This window comes from Hippoglossus hippoglossus, chromosome 16 (genome assembly GCF_009819705.1).
Source record: "Hippoglossus hippoglossus isolate fHipHip1 chromosome 16, fHipHip1.pri, whole genome shotgun sequence".
Lineage (NCBI taxonomy): Eukaryota > Metazoa > Chordata > Actinopteri > Pleuronectiformes > Pleuronectidae > Hippoglossus > Hippoglossus hippoglossus.
The window spans coordinates 16,621,379-16,639,428 of record NC_047166.1 but is presented as its reverse complement, the minus strand read 5'-3'; the positions used below and the strand labels follow the sequence as shown (position 1 = coordinate 16,639,428).

General features: G+C 43.8%; 1 protein-coding gene across 1 annotated transcript; it reads left to right on the top strand.

The window, feature by feature from the left end:
• Window positions 1-3,663: 3,663 nt before the first annotated feature.
• On the top strand, window positions 3,664-9,574 carry irx2a (iroquois homeobox 2a). The gene is made up of 3 exons (XM_034611964.1): window positions 3,664-4,221; window positions 5,504-5,909; window positions 6,669-9,574. The coding sequence occupies exons 1-3, from the start codon at window positions 3,982-3,984 to the stop codon at window positions 7,613-7,615; spliced, it is 1,593 nt and encodes a 530-aa protein (XP_034467855.1). The 5' UTR covers window positions 3,664-3,981; the 3' UTR covers window positions 7,616-9,574.
• The last annotated feature ends 8,476 nt before the right edge of the window (window positions 9,575-18,050 follow it).

Below are 18,050 nucleotides of genomic sequence, written 5' to 3'. Positions count from 1 at the left end.
AACACAAGCCACTCTGCCAGTTCGACATTATTCAATGGTAAATTCTGTTGGGAGAGTATAGATGAGAAATCAATAGCTGTTTCCTTCCCTCATGAAGGATGTCATTTTTCATTAAGGGACTGCGTCTGTATGAAGTTATCATCAGTGAGCAGGAGCAGAGAAACCATGCGCCTCTTGAGAAATCATGTGTTTTTATATAGCAAAATCCGTTAGATGGAAAAGTGTGTTTTCTTTATTTTTCAACAAATGTTAAATGTGAATTTATTTTCGAAAAATTATAACACAAGCCAGAACATGTTCTTTAAATTGTTTATTTATGATGAGGCCTTCAAACTAAAAAAGAAGATAGAAAGCAAGTTATTATTATTTTTCTTTGTACAGTTTTTAAGCTGCATGTTTTTTCACTCGTCTTTTAATTTCATGAGGTGCAATTGCTCTAAAACATTCATGCTCTTTAAATACTGAGACAACAAACCTAACTGTATGCTGTTTGTTAATTTTATAAGTCACCATTGCATATCTTAATATCCCAAAAAAGGAAATATCACATCATAGCGGTTTTGTACGCAAGGTAGACAGTAATTTAGTCTATAAATATACGATAAGGTCATATGAAAGAAGGCGTATCTGTATATCTGACTCTACATCTATTTTCCTTGTGTGTGTCACAATCTGTCTCTCTGACTCAACGCTGTACTGCCTCTGCACTGTCTGTACTGTCTGCCTCTCTGTCTGTCTGTCTGCCTCTCTGTCTGTCTGTCTGCCTCTCTGTCTGTCTGTCTCTCTCTCTGTGTCTCTCTCTCTCTCTCTCTGTGTCTGTCTGCCTTGTCTTTCTGCCTGTCTCTCGGTACGTCTGTCTGCCAACCTCCTCTCTGTTCTGTCTCCTATAGCCTCCATCAGCCTGGGACTAAAATATCTGAAGTGCCTCAACCTTTTTGAAACCGAGACCTGGAATGTACTGGTGCGGAGTTCAACACACACACACACACACACACACAGTCACACACACACACACAGTCACACACACACACACACACACAGAGACACACGTTCAACACCTCTACAGGCCGACAGGTGCACTTTAACACTGACAATATGCATATGGGGATACAGGCATTTACATGCACACACATATACACTCACCGTTATATACGCTTACACATGCACACACATACACACACACACAAAAAGTGATGTGACGGTACAGTACAGATGGTTAGCCCATGGTCTGTGTGTAGAGGAGACAGTGCCCCCTGCTGTGGGCCAAACAGTACTCCCAGGAAACCATATCTTGACCCAATCTAAACTGAGAGCACTCATTTACTCATCTGGGGTTGATTAGTCCTGCCTGGAACACAGAAAGCGACCACATCTTACTAACAAATACAAACCATTTTGTGTAACCAATAGTGGGACAACCATAAGAATAACACGGGATATAATGGTTGATATGTCCAAAAACAAGGTAAACTTTCTATTGTAAATAATTAACGGCGTAACCATGGATATCCAGGGCTATGCAACACTTTTATTTTCTGTGATGTTTGTCATCACCTGATACAACCATGTATTTAAGTTATTTACTTATTTACTTTTACAGTGTCCAGTTGCAGAATATGATTAGGACCAGGGCAATAGCTTCTAAAACAATGGGTTTGATAAGGATCAAGCTTAAAAAATATATAGAAATATAGCTTATTTACTCTTTTACATACACATTGCTGTATAAGAAAAACATTGTTGTCAAGTCAATCTTTTTCTTTATTATCATATCATATTATTATGATAATGATACCATTGTTTCATAGGCCTATACTGACTCAGACACATCGTACATAATAATTAAATTATTAGATATAACACATGTAACAGTGTGTTGTATTTTTAAAGTGACCAAAGTTTTAACTCTTTAATATGATTTAGTCACAAAATAAGCATGACAGACTGTAAAAAAAACCTTACCAACATTTTACTAAAAATAGTGTTTATTTAATTCCATAGGCTATTAATGTTATTTGCACACTGAGTAAAATAACTACATGATAACATATTATAACATACATTTCAAAATGTTTTCTCATAACACATTAGTAAATACATAGACTTATAAAACATACTGTGATAATTATATGTGCAATTAGATCTCATGTAATAACCATAACACGTCCATGTCCCCCCCCCCCCCCCCCCCCCCCCCCCCCCCCTATGGCTCAAATTAAGTCACGTGACATTATGGAATATTGTGTATTAATCAACAAAAATGAATCATATAAATAGCAGTTCTGATATTATTTTGTATATTCATGGTTTAGTGTTACCTATAAATTCCTCCTTCCTGTAAACAGACGAGCTGTGTTGCACCTATTTTTAAAGTGTGCCGCTGCTGTTTACAGCCCGCTCAGACCACACTGCAGTGCAGGAACAAGCACCTGATGGATGAACACGTTCATCCGGGTGAATACTGATGAGGAAGACTGCGAGGCCACTCTTCCTCACAACAGTTGCCACCTTGACTGCCCGTTCCAGCCGCCGCCGCTGTCACCGTGTCAGGTTTCCACCACCGCTGTGCCGTGTCGCTTGTCTCCAACAGAGGTCATAATGCCTGTAATCACAATCATAAAAGGACAAGGATGCGCCCTGCTCTGCGCGCAGACGAGTCCAAAAGGCGCACTGTGAAGTTGCAGACAGTCGAGTGCGCGCAAACGCACTTGGTAGAAAAGAAGAAGGAAAAAAAAAAAGAGCATGAGCAAAAACTGTCAAACTCACAGTGACACACACACACACGCGCACTTCAACAGCGCTGGTGGTTGGTTATCTGCAGGCTATATGGAGGAGAGACCACCCCTCCGTAAAGCGGCAACAGCTTTATTATTGCCGCCGAATGTAATTGTTATAATAAAGGGTTTGAGCTAAGTGGTGGAAATTAAGGAAGCCGTCTACGCCTCCCACAGGCCGGAGCGCGCACTGCCCGAGGAGCGCGCACGCTTCCATGGATGTGTCCGGGTTTAAAAAAAAAAAAAGCTGGTGACAAAATAACCAGAGGAGAGAACTGGTCATTTTACTCTCCCTCTGTCAGTACCCCCCCCCCCCCCCCCCCCCCCCCCCCCCCCTCATGCGTATTATGGGATTGTAGAGCTTCAAGTTTTTATCACATAGACTCACTCCCATAATAAACTTGACCTTAGAAGCATTCAAAAATAAATGGCATTGCTGTAAAAAAAAAAGAGTGCGGTCCGTTTTGTTCTATAATGTGCTGTAAATAATCAGCATCTTAACAGATAAACATGTGCACTGATTGAATCAATGCCTCATATTAAAACGTCTCAATTTTAATTTCTGATGCCAATCTCCCAGAAACAAAATGAAAAATAAGACCCATAACTAATTGCTCTATAATTAATTTGCTTTAACAACAATTACAGCTCTGTCTCATTCAGTTTGTAGATTATGTGACGGAAGTTTTTTTTGTATTTGTTAAATCACACTAAACTAGAGGAATCTTGTTGCGGTGGCCAGACTCGCACTTTTTGCAGTGTGCAGCCTCGGTTTTGTTCCGCGGCTCCATGTCTGTGAGGCAGAAAGGGGGCGGGAATGGGATATTCAGATGAGCCGGAGTGACAGCTCCAGTTTCCCCCAATGCTCTGTGTGTCTGAAACTCCACTGGCTCCTTCCTCCCTAACTCCTCACTTCATAGTGCTGCGTACTAAAAACATCGGACGCTAGGGGATCAAGACGCGAGCCACATCGCCTCTATGTGGGCACTTTCACAGATCTTTCGGGGGGTTTTTTTCTCCCAGTAAGGGGGCTGTGGAGGGAGGACTTTTTTTTATGTCCATTGTCTGATGACTGTTTGCACGGCTGATTATTGAGTTGATTGTTTATTATTTTGGCTGCTGTTGCCCGTCGCCCTTGTGCGTCTCTCTTTTTTTTTTTTTTATCCTCCCCTTTTTTGGAATCGGCGACCCACACCGCAGCGCCCCAATGTCCTATCCTCAGGGTTACCTCTACCAGCCCCCGGGCTCTCTGGCTCTGTATTCGTGTCCGGCGTACGGGGCCTCGGCTCTGGCTGCCCCGCGGAGCGAGGACCTGGCGCGGTCGTCCTCCGGCTCAGCCTTCAGCCCTTACCCTGGATCGGCTGCTTTCTCCGCGTCGGCCGGCGCAGGCTTCTCCAGTCCGCTGTCATACTCCACGGATCCGACGACGGGATTCCCATCCTACATGGTAAATATATATTTTTATAATTTTTTGTTTAATCGTGCGTGTTCGGGCTCCACGGCAGGGAGAGCGTGTGGTGGTGCGTGAAGTCTGTACAATGCGCAGCATGCTCCGTCTTCTCCAAGCGCACGACGCGTCAGTCGCTGCGGATTTACAATGTTTTTGTAGTGACTCGCTAATCGGGAAAGTGTTTGCGGAACTTTCCCACTGACACATTCATATCCACCGGCCTGCTCGTCTGGGTTTCCCAGCTTTGAAATCCTTGACCCCTTTGGCTTAAATGGGATTTTGAAAGCATGAGCTGCGAACTGCAAAAGGCTTCGACCGGCGCTTAACACGCGCTGCGCCGCTAATTACGCAAAAGTGCTCTCTCAGATTTGTATGTGAACTCTCAGGTGAACGCAGCCAACGCGTCATTTCGCTCCACGACTCTTTCTTCTTCGCCAGGCGTTAAATAAAAAAAAAAAAATCACCAGGGAGACGGAGTCGCCGACTTTAGATGAATAAACTGAATTTTCAACATGAGAAGCAAGGAGTCGCATTAATGCTTAATGTCACAGGGCCACTTCAAGCGTTTTAGGGGGGGGTGGGGGGGGTGGGGGGGAAAGGTGCACATCAAGTGGTTCGCTAATGGGATTTGTTATGCTGCGAAGAGAAGATGTGTTAACACACTGTGGCTGCCACAACAAAACAAAAAGAAAAAAAAAAGCATGTCAGAGAAAGGAAATTGTTAATGGGTGATTACAGAACATGTATATTCTTCCTTTTTTTTATTATCTCAACAGCGACAGCGAGGAGAGCCCCTGTTATTAGTTAATCTGATAATGATCTTAACTATTAGTTCACCATTAGTTCATGGCTTCCCGCGGCCTGTTCTCTTCCACTAAGCCTGCAATTACAGATGTTTATTTTAACAGACTTGACTGATGATCAATGTAATTTACAGAGCTTATATATATGTGTGTACACTTTGTGAGCTGCCAATAAAGCTCACACCTATTATATAGATACACAATAACAAGTGTGGATTTATATAATCCTTCACACACGTCCGATAATAAAAATGAGTTTGAAATAATTTCAATAGGATGTTGCCTTTACTGTATGTGTGATCTGTGCATTAATATTCATTTGAATTATAAGACCTTGATTTTTAAATAAGCCCAAAAATATTGTCACGTTTTTAAAAACAATCTTAAGGACAAATATATATATATTTTTAAAACAACACCAGAAAAGCACATGGAGGAATTGTGAGTTTTATAAAAAAATGCCAACTTTTCCCCAGAGCTCTCCATATGACGCGCACACGACGGGCATGGCGGGGGCGCTGGGTTACCACCCATACGGGAGCCCCGGGTACCCGTACCAGCTCAACGACCCGGCTTACCGCAAGAACGCCACCAGGGACGCCACGGCCACCCTGAAGGCCTGGCTGCAGGAGCACAGGAAGAACCCGTACCCGACCAAAGGGGAAAAGATCATGCTGGCCATTATCACCAAGATGACCCTGACGCAGGTCTCCACGTGGTTCGCCAACGCCCGGCGGAGGCTCAAGAAGGAGAACAAGATGACCTGGGCGCCCAGGAACAAGAGCGAGGACGAGGACGAGGAGGACGGGGACGGGGAGAGGAAGGAGGTGGAGCGCTCCGAGAAGAACCTGGACAACAGCGAGGCGTCGGCGGAGGATGAAGGTACAGTCTGGAGACCGAGCCATGATCCACTTAACAATGCAGGGCAGGAGGGACGGGGGGTAACAGGGAGGGGAGGGGGTGTGTGTGCCCCCCTTTTATTTACTGCTCAACTTATTGAATGGAAAAAGGCTATAATATCCCATAAAGATATATGACATGACATAACTGAATTAAATTCTATAAGGAATAGTTTTATTTGTATTTTAATGGAAGATATGTGTTGTTCCAGTATGCATATTGATTATATAATGTTTTATTTAACATGATTAATGTCAGGTCACTTGTAAATTACACATAACATTACAGTCACCTCGAGTGTGTGAGTAGCCTCTGTATAATCCGATTATCAATGGTTTCCCATTGATGACATTGTTGTATGATTTCTGAAAAATGGATTATATATAATTTATGGATTATTAGGATTGCTGTTATCATAAAACTAATCTTTTAATCGTTTTTATTTTATTTTACAATGAATGAATGTTTCACTTGGTTGGTTGTAAAACATTAGTGATTTGACTAATGTGGACATGTAATTTAATTTGACAACAATTTTCGTTTCATGTTCTTTATTTATTTATATTGTAAATGTTCAACTTGTGACTTTGTTTATATTTTTGGAATATTATCAATGATCTGTATTGTTTTAATATGCTCACATTTTATATGTCCTTTATAGTTTTATAGTTTTCTGTAATTAGGCCTATATATTTACATTAGTATTATAATTAATAATACATTTCCTCCTTTTATTCACAGGGATCAGTTTGCACGTGGACACTCTGACGGACCACTCCTGCCCCTCGGAGTCGGACGGGGAGAAGGTCAGCTGCCGCGTGGCCGAGCTGAGCTCCGACCAAGCCGGCGACAAGTGCGACGACGACGGCGAGGACCAGAACCACGACCCGCGGGCTCAGCTCTCGCCCAAGGCCGTCACGTCGTCTCCGCTCACGGGAGTGGAGGCGCCGGTTCTCGGCCACCATCACCACCACCACCACCCACACCATCTCCACCACCACCTGCATCACCTCCACCACCTCCACAGCCAGCGGGAGGACCTGGCCCGGAGCCTCGTCAGCAGCAGCGGCCTCAGCGCCAGTAAACCGTCCCCGTGCCTGGAGAGCCGGGCTCCGTCGGGGGCGCCTCAGATCCCCGCAGCCAAGCCCAAGCTGTGGTCGCTGGCGGAGATTGCTACCTCGGACCAAAAGCAGCAACATCCGCAGCAGCAGCCACCGGGGCAGCCTGCGGGGCAACCGACCTGCCCCTCCTCCTCCGGCGGGGGCCTCCTCACTCCCCCCACGTCCTCCACCAGCTCCCCGGCTGCCAGCTCCCCCTCCCTCTACCCGGCCCCCTCCATCCTTGGAAGACCTATTTATTACACTTCTCCCTTTTATAGCAATTACACAAACTATGGCAACTTCAGCCCCCTGCAGGGCCAAGGGATCCTGCGCTACACTAATTCGTCTGGAGTGAGTCTGGCCGCCGCAGCCGCCGCCGCCGCTGCCGCCGCCGCCGCCGCCGCTGCTGCGAACGAGGGCCTGAGCTCCTCGCACCAGGGGCTGGAGGCGAGCACGAACCCCAAGCACAGGCCAGACTCCCCCCTCGTTAAAAATAACCCAAACCACATTGTTGTTGTCGAGCAGCAGCAGCAGCAACAACAACAGCTTTTCAGAGCCGCACATTTAGAGGCGAAGAAAGGTACGTAATCAACATGATGCGGCCCCCACGTCCCCCCGAAGTGATTTGAAAACTTATTTAATCTAGTGTTGAAATCTTGAGATTGTATTTTTCTTAAAGAAAAGAGAGGAAAAAAAACAAAACAAACACTGGTAGGGAAATCTCTTCATGGTGGAAGTAAAATGAAATGAGTTCACTCGTTTCCAATGCAAATCAACTGGTTTTTTTCTTTGTCTTGTTGGGACAAACTGGGAAGGCTGGGCTGTTTTTTAAAATTTTATTTCTTTCAAACAAACACGAGAAACAAGTGACATCATCAGACACTATTTACAGATTTTCTAATAAGATTTAAGGACCGGATGTGAGACTAAACGACTTATTGAGAGGGACTTTCGTTTATGGCCTATAATTCGTTTTTCAGTGCAGTTCATTATCTGTTCATAACTTATTTTTTAACTATATGCACGTTCATTTCTCACACAATCATTAAGAGTGAGGTCAATTCATTTCCATGCAACAGGCAACGAGAACCCATGGGGATATAATAAGAAAAAAGCATATTGCGAACAAATGTTGCAAGAGGACACACACAGATATGGACATTGAAATGAGCCCGTGAAGGAATCAGCCTGATCACACACACACACACACACACACACACACACACACACACACACACACACACACACACACACACACACACACACACACACACACACACACGCAGAAATGTTGCCACAGCTTTGAGCAGGAATCCTACTTTTAATGTTTCCTCTGATGTGTGCCCGCGCGCTCGCGTGTGTGTGTGTAGGTGCGTGCATGTGAGCGCACGCGCACAGTAGGCCCCAAACCTTATCTTTCAGCGTATGGGATAATTATAATTACACCAGGGTCAGCCAAAAGCAAACAGATCAGTGAGTTTGCTCTGTGCGTCCGTCGTGCAACTTTATTACATCTTCAAATGTCACTTAGTGTAATCGTGGCGGTTCCTTTACGCACATCCAAAGCTATGCGCACATGTCGTTTTCTCATGAGCACTTACAGGATAATACACGGAGCTGTTTCTGGGTTTTTTTTTTCTTTCAGTTTGACAGTTGATCACGATGGTGTCGTCGTGTGGGGATTTTCCTTTTTTGGTTTGTTGTTTTATTTCCATGCTCTGCAGGTAGGTGTCACAATTGCTTTGACTATAAAAGCGAGGAATGGCACCACCTATGGCCTCATGTCATAACCCCAGTAACCTTTGCTCCAAACCGGATCTAGTGCCACCACATAGTCGGGATGAACGCTGCTACTCCGCCTCCCCCTCAGCTCCACGCACGCAGCTTGAGACACACCCCAGCACACAGTATTTGTCAGATTTATAATTATTGTTGTATTGTTTCAGTTTTGTTTTCTGAATTATTTTCTGAGAGGTTGAAAAAAAAAAGAGAGAGATCTCCCATTGTATGTGATTTTACATGTTATTTCTCAGGTTCCTATAGTTTGCTTATTTGCCACGGTATATTATGTTAGTATATATTTAAGTGTGGATAAAACAAGTTAAACATAATTTGGCCTTTCTGTGAGAACCGTGTCTGTGGAAGGAGGTGTCACGGGACGCAGGGCGCACGGAGCTGAAGTCAACTTGAGGACTTCAAAGTGGAATAGCCTACATTTGATATTTATTTTTTTAAATGGTGGCGAACTGATGCCTATAATAATAATTTATGCAAGTTGTATTGCAAAAAAGGTCAAAAAAAAAAAAAAACATGGGAAGCTGACATCGTCTGTTTGTTTTGTAAATATATATATTATGGACGCTTTTTATTTGAGACGCATTTGGGAAAAGAAGCTACACAATCTTGTTATCAGGAGTACTTTTACTAATTTATATCTTTGAATGTAAATAAAATAAAAAATGGTATAGATGTACTGGCGGGGTATGATATCCATTATTCCCAACAAAAAAAAAAGGAGAAAATATTAAACTGTTTTCCCAACCATGACATCAATCTGGGGGCGTCATTCTTTTTGGTTTTATTTTTAGAGCTGTATTTAACACCGAGCTCTTTTTCCTCATTCACTCTGCTCATTGCTCTTTTTATTTTGTCAGTCAAACGCAGATGGGGAAATGCCTGATGAATCTCGCTTTTCATAAACATTATGAGTTTCCCCAGATTGCACGATCCATTCTGCGTAAATGGACCCATCATTTTCTTTTAGTGCCTCATTCTGCTCAGAGATTCTCCCATCGGCCGCACATTCACGACCTTGATTGGGATAAACGACATACTTATTTCATTTTTTTTTCTTTCTCTCTCCCTCTCCGCGTCCTGCTATGCCACACATTTATTTTCCCTTCTCCAGTGTGATTAATACAGCCGTGGGTCGCATCGGGCATTATGGGGCTCCCAGCGGGGCCCGTCCCTGGAGCTTTTTTAGCCCGGTTCAGCATGGGTCAGCCCTGCCTGCTTCATTACGGCGCGGCATTGAGCGATCCATAAAAGTCTATCTTAGCATCTGCCAGCTCCAATGGGCTGTGTGATGGGCCCTAATCGGACAGGCTTTCCTCTGCTTTTCATCATGGCTTGGTTATTATAGCAGCTCTACGACACAGCTAATTAAACAATTTAGGGAGAGAAAAAGAAAAGATCATGTCCGAGGAAATGAACACATTATTATTATCAGCATTATTGCACAAATGTATTTTATTATTTTCATTTCTAAAATTAGTTCCAACATCTTGTCACTCACAGCTGTGGCCCCTTTTGCAGCGAGTGTGAAATGCCCAGAGATCAAATATATAATATTCCCATCCTCCCTCCCACAGAAGAGACGAGGCCTCCATCATCGCTCGCAGCCAGACTAAAAGCTAATCCTTCATTTTCCAGTTGAATTTGAGCTGGAGTGTTGTCCAAATCTCACGGGACTCCCTTTCACCTTGGTTTTCACTCCCCTTCCCCCCCCCCCCCATCTCCTCACCACCACCACCACCCTGGCTTCATCCTATGGAAGTAATATTTGACTGCCACCAGGGGATGTACATAGTGGCAGGGGTAAACCCACCCTAAACTCGGTTAACCCACCTTTGTAGGTCGACAGAAGTCTCTGTGACAAAGATTCACGGTGTACTTTGCAGTGAACGGCGTCCCGCTGTATAAAAAAAGGATATTTTTAAGAGCGTTTAAGGTGGAGTTTTTGGAGAGTAGTATTGATTTTTGGTTTTGGTTTAAAGTCAGTGTTTCTTTTGATCTTCACTGTCTGGAGCGGATGTATTTTACACCTACTGTTTATTTACCCCTACCTCCACTGGCAGCCTCCTATGCAAGTTGTGGACCTCATAGCCCCGAGGCCAGCTTCTTCTTCCCTCTCACCCCAAACGCTTTCATTAGGAGTTGATTTATTGAAATGCACGCTTCATTCTCAGGTGGGCTCCCCTGGGGACTCGGCGCTGTTGTCAAATAGCACCAGAGGCACTCTCCTAAGAACACAGGGGCCCTGCCTCTCTCCCTCTATCTCGCTCTGTGTTTCTTTCTCTCGCCTGCTGCTGCTCCCTCCAAATGTCAACATTTGTTCTCAATAAAAAGAGTTATTGTTTCGACCACCAAAAAAAAAAAAAAATTGCTCAGCAGCCAGTCACCTTTGAACAGATGAAAAGAAACTTCCACCCCACCTCTTTGTTTGATTGAGAGCGGCGGCAGGTGAAAATGGGAGCAGGGCGGCCATTGCACATGACAAAGCTCAAGCTGTGAAGCCTGTTCTGAAACCATTGTGAATTTATGCCACAATTAGTCTCGATTGCACAGGGGCATTTTCTGTCCCCTTTGAAGAACCTGCTCTTTGCCTCACGTTCGTTACACTATTAGGGGAGGAAACCCCGGCTGCCCTTGACAACACTGAGATACCGCTCCTCAAGGGCAAAACATACAATTCGCTGAACAGTCAAGTCTACAGTGTAGTAGAGTATAAGGCCACCGTGCTAAACCTACGCTTCAGACTGAGGGACCAATTTGAACTTATGCAGACATTCTTTAATTCCACGCATTGCATATCAAATGCAGCCATAATCCCATCATATAGCCTACCAATGAGGGTGTGTTCATCCACGCTAAGGACTAGTTGTCATTGAGAGCTGAACTGATGGTATCGCAGAAGGCTCATAGGCGCCGCGTGAGTGTGGACCGGAGAGAGAGTAGATTCATTCCCCTTATCTCTGATCAAATAAGCAGCTCGCATATGCAGATAATTCACGAGCTCTTTGTATCCTTTATCCTGCCATCAACGCTCTCTCCTCCAAAACGCTTCAGACATTAATCTCTGACGCACACCTGTGTGCCTCTCCAGCAGGAAGTTAACGCGGCTAAAGTTTTATTGTGGCAACGGCGGGTTTCATTATATTTCGCAAACAGCGACTGAAGTAGTCAATTGGGTGGGATGTTACGTAAGACCGGTAGGAATTGATGAAAGTGCTACGGATGCTTTACAAGGGAAAAAAAATGATGCTGGAATTCAACTTCCGTATCATTTGACAATCTGCGTGGACAGGCTTCCACATGTGTCTCTCATGAGCAGACACAGACCTAATAGAGAGTATTTAATAAAAGTGTCTCCTTGGATTGTTCAAGGAGAGAAAATTGTCAAAAAACAGGAAACAACAAACACCAGAAATGCATATTTACATATATTTATGTGAGCCGATGATAAAGGCAACAATTCCAATTACATTTCATGGCATATTTGCAGGCCTTTATTAAGTAAAGATGAAATAAATGTGAGCAAAATAGTGTAAAAAAACTATTTTCTGCCCTTTGATTGAACCTTTCTAGAAGTCGACCCTTTCTCTCACTCTCGTAACTTCCATGCTAAATCCACTCATTAAGACTGAGGCCACAACCGAGAGCCCTGCTAACATCCAGGGGAGAGCGGGAGACGAAAAGAGAGAGAGAGCGGCGTGCAAATCAGGTACAGGTGTGTTTAATAACGCACATCAAAGTGGACGGGGGGAACCTTAAGAACCAGTCCCGGGTCCTGTCCTCCCATAAAGGTGTCAGGTGAAATGTTCACCGCTCTGGATGATCAAGGGGAGCGGGCTGTGCGCGGTTTTCCGACACAAGCGCGCGCTCACACACAAAGATTGCACGCACACCGCGCCGAACGCTCGCACGCTTCACACTCCTCACCCTGACCCACACACGCGCTCTCGCAGACTGAGAGACGCTAATGCTTGTCCACACGACAGCCTAAACAAGGCCATTAGGAGCTCCGACTTCCACTCCTAATTGACAGTTATGTTTAATGCCTGTGGTGAGTAAACACTTCAGAGTAGTGGACTGCACCCTTGGGCTTTAAATCAGGCACAAAACTGGAAGCCTGTGTCGGAGGCGGTCTTGAAAACTCACGTAGGCCTAAAAGGTGAATGTGAAAAGGTGAGTTGCAAAAGACGTTCAATGCAATTTATGAATGCGCTTCATACACTCTTTGTGTGTTCGACTGTGTGTGTCTGCAGTTGTTTGTGCACTTTTTATTTAAATGCATACACACATTATACAACTTACTGTTGGGGCATTGTAAGTGTTGGAATGTGAATAGGGACTTTGTTCTACAACATACACAATCCATGTAATTTCCCACACAATCATCTAGACTCTAGAGTCAATACCCTCCATTAATAACACATGTAAATATAAAGTACTCCTCTCACATTACAGTAGGTTTTATGTTCTGGACGAGCAAGTGTCAGAAAATAGGCCTCAGAAATTCTGAAACACACTTTTTACATATTTTGTGACGAATGACCAATACGTTTTTTAACATTTATATATGATGTGAAATTCAATTTTTTACTCCTGATCCGAGTACGGCCCAGTTGTTTCTGCTTCACTTTTCAGCATCAGACGGATCCCACACAGAGGAAATGCCAGTATGTGAACCTGGACAACCTTCCATTTAACGTGCCAATTCAGTGTTTTTAATGGCACGCCCAAACAAGGTGGTGACATGAGACATGAGTTTAGAACAGTGAAAGGATACCACTGTTACACAAGTGTTGCCAGTGTACCTCTCTCTCTCTGTCACTATGTCACACCCTCACAATACAACACCTGCGCTCAGGACAGACACACATTACGCACACAGACGCATGCACATATACAGAGTTGTTCAACATTGAAAATGTGTGAGAACAGCAAACACCAAAGCTTCGAGCATTCGTTTCATGTGCATTACGTAACTTTTGCACATTATATTTAAAAGTCCTGGCTATGTCGGGTATGTTTGTTTGAATGTGTGTGTGTGTGTGTGTGTGTGTGTTTGTGAAGTTGTTTAAATGTTTCCGTATCTTTATCCATAGTCCTCACTTTTAAATCCATAGTCGAAGACTGCGTCTCCTCACACTGTGATACACGTCTAAGAGCAGTTAACACGCAGTTAAACCTCCATCCTGAACCGCGAGCTGTCAGCTTGTAAGATTACTCAGTCCAACAAGTGGATGAGGCAGACGAGAGAAAATGTGGGTTTTCGCTCTCCCGTCTGTCTGGAGTGTTTTATAAATGAGCGCAACATGCCTGCACAGAACCTTTTTTTCCCATCGCGTACTCCGCGAGACGTATCAGGGAAGTGATTAATGTTAAATAGCAACTGTCAGACTTGTCGGTTAATTAAATGAAGCTTTACTTTGAGCATGCACTTTAGTGTCATGACTTTTCACTCGATCCTACAGCTTTCAACCTCAGCTACTTTCACTGGGTAATGGAGTAGTGTGCAAATCAAACAGCATCAAATGCAAATGTATTGCAGACCGTCTGCGACCGGAGATGCTCATTAAATGAAAGCAACCTGTAATACATGCCTGGAGGGATAGTTTGAGGCATTTATATTACCTGCCAAAATGTTTCTTTTAGGAATAAACATGTTGCTTCACTTCAAATTAAATGTAGATGTAATGAGTCAAAGGCAGCTGAGGAAGCCCCTTGAACGAGACGGGAGACATCCAGTAGAACCAAGCACAAGATATCGTCAGTACTGAGAAGCAGGGTGCAAATTCTACATTTTCAGGTGAGTGGTCCAGAACACGGATGTCACAACAGGAGGACTCTGCAAAACCCTGGATCAGTTTAATACCAATAATTTTGTTTCACATCCAGTCTGAGCATTTTTTAAAATACTCACATAGCAAATAAGTACCGGTAGTGTCAGAGAAACACTTTAGTTGTGGCAAATAAAACATGGTTAAGGTAAGGTGAGGTGGAGTCAACCACAAACAGAAAAGCGAAAAAGAAAATCATGAACATAAATTATGCGTCTATGTATTGACCTGACACTGTCATGAAACACATTATGTGGTTTCCTGTGTGAAAGTCATACATTCTACACCCTAACGTCCACACCCTTCCCACCTTGCTGCATAAAGGCCACACCAGTTTCTGAATTGAACATTTGACATAATTTATGAGGTGGAGAAACCAACTTGATTCCTAGGGACACAAAGGTTTTATTGTTAATGGTGATGATGATGAATCAAGCGAACGTCAATAACATAAGACAGTTTGAAAAAATGAATTGAAGCCACAAACTTGAGCCGGTGAAATACTTGAAGACGATGTTCCGTCCAAACTTCCACTTCCTGCACAGACATTCCGAGCATCGGCTGAACCCTCGCTGAACTTCTCACGGTGAAGAAATGGCAGCTCTGTGGAGGGAGAGTGTTTTTCCTCAGATGTCAGCCAAGGTGATATTTGAGGGATAAGGCAAGGCAAATTTATTTGTACAGCACATTTCAACAACAAGGCAGTTCAAAGGCCTTTAAATCATTAACCTGAGTACATTAAGTTCTCCCCCCCCCCCCCCTCCCAACTTACTTTCAGGAGTATTATTAATGTTGTAACTGTGCGGTACTGTGAATTCAAACTTGTGCTTCTGATAAAACAGATTTCCTCTCCTTGACTGGTCAAACCAGCACCAGCACCAGCACCAGCACCAGCACCAGCACCAGCACCAGCTTTGTGTCAGACATATGCAGCCTTCTTATTTATTTAAATGCAGGCTTTGGTTTCAAAGAAGGTTAAATTTGGCTCAACTTTCCACTCAGTGCAACGTTGTCTGGCAACAAGTTGCATCAGCCAGTCCAAGTGTCATTGAACAAACTTAAGGTTTTGAAGTCAATACTCAATGTGCGTATACAAGACAAATACATAAACAAGAAGGTAGTCGGGTCATGTTACTGTGAGGTCACCTGCGATATAACAACATCCGAGTCAAGGGCTTATACACAACTGCCCTTTGATAGAACTTTGATTCAAGGTTTTAAAGACAAGTATGCAACAATCATTCATTCAAATGTCCAAAAACAACTAGATTTATTTTATTTATTTTGGTGACTTGTGTACTTAGATATTCCACATCTTTCCAACAATGTTCAAACCCAGAGAAATCCGCAATTTTATTCAAGGTAACAGGACGTTTCCCTTTGGTCGCCTTTTACTTGCATTGGTCACTCATAATGAATCCCAAATTTCAATTGCAGTTAGCTGCGTAACGTGAATATAACTCAAATACATGACCTCATCCGTGAACATGATTCGCTTCTGAGTCACATCAGGGAAATTTTCATCGGCAGCGGTGATGAAGACAAAGACTCCCATGATCCCTTGCTGCTTCACGACGTCATCGTACTGGGTGTTCTGTTCCTGTTTTGATTTAGAGACCCCTAGCAATCTAAGTAACGTATTGTAATTTTAAAGAAGGGGCCATTAAGTAAAGAAAGTTTTGCAGCAATTTATGAATAAAATGAGTTTCAAGCCATTCTAAGTGGAAATAGAAACAAAATGAAAAACTAGATTACTGATACAGGGGTTGAAATGATTGTCACAATATGCCATCTACAGTGATTTACTGTACCTGGTGTAGAGGTTTGTAGTGTTCATATTGGTATTGCCATTATTTAGCTACTAGTTTTACAAGGTCAAACCCAAAGTTCCCAAAACCTCCATCAGAATCTAAATGAAACACAATCCTCCCCATCTCTACCACCCACCAGCAAAGTCCCCCCCTCCCTCCCCTCTCCAAAAGCTCCAACTGTACTCTTCCTCTGCTCTAAATAGGGTTATTCCCCAAGAGGTGGGGTGGAGGGGAAGGAGAGGAGGGAGACTGCACTTTGAGCCAAGTGCTCTCTCCTCTCTCTCTCTGTCTTCCTGCATCTCCCTCTCTCTCTCTGTGGACGATCCTCTTTTGACTCCCAACCCACCCAGGAATATTAGTCTTATTGCATTTAATCACTGAATCATCGCACCCAAAAGATTTCAATTCATTAAAGGCACTCAGATATTCAGGCCAGCTGCTTCCTGGCGACTGGCTAAAGACAAGGTGGCGACAGACAGGCTCTGTGTGTGTGTGTGTGTGTGTGTGGGGTGTGTGTGTGTGTGTGTGTGTGTGTGTCTGTGTGTGTTCTCTCTCTCTCTCGCTCTGAGACAGGGCAACCCAATCCTCAGCAATGCCCTGGCTGTGCTCAGCACAATTCAGCAACAGCTATACCTAATCACACTACACAGAGGTGGTTCTGCTTATACAGTGTGATTGTATGTGTGTGTGTGTGTGTGTGTGTCTGAGGTGGAGGTATGTGTGTAGAAGAGTGTGTACGCATGCAACTGTGCATGCATGTACTGTATATGCACACACATTGACACACACACACACACACACACACGCACACACACACACACACAGCTTTGCAAGGCTTTTAAAAAGGGAGACTGTTGATCCCTCCACAAGCAAGCGAAGCGGCTTACATCTTTCTGTTACAGAGGATTGGAGGTGCATTCTAATACAATTACGCTGACGAAAAAAAAGTGCTTGTAAGGGAGGAAGGAGGTGCTGTCACAACATCTGCCGCTTGAAGCTGTCCGAAGGCACTTCGGTGGTGACATATAGAGAAAGAGGGAAATGAGTGGAATAAGGCCATTGTTGCAGGCAACATGGCCGGGGTTTAGAGCGAAAATTACATTCTGAGACCGGGACAAAACAAATTGGAGTTTCTTTCATGTGTTTTGTGGCTCATTTTTTTTTTTTGGGGGGGGAAAGAAGGCTCCCTACCTCAAGGATGTGTGTGAGGCATGTGCAGGAGTCTGTGTGTCTTTGTGTGCATACTTGTGAGGAAGAATTCTGTGGTTGTATCCGTGCACACGTATATGTGTGTGCTCGTGTGTGTTTGAGAGATTTCCATTTACACGTGGATTATCGTGTGCGTGCGTGTTCATCTTTTTTTAAATTTTTGTGTGAGTTTGAGAGATCTACATTTGCACATGTAGATTTGAGAGCGTGTGCGTGTTTGTTGTGCGTGTGTGTGTGTGTGTGTGTGTTTGTGCGCGTTTGTGTGTGTGTGTGCGTTTTATGCAGACTATACTCCACAGACCAGATGGCTGCAGAGTGGCTTAGGAATCAATATTTAAGAGGAAAACATACCAACAATGCATCTGCATGTGTTTGCTG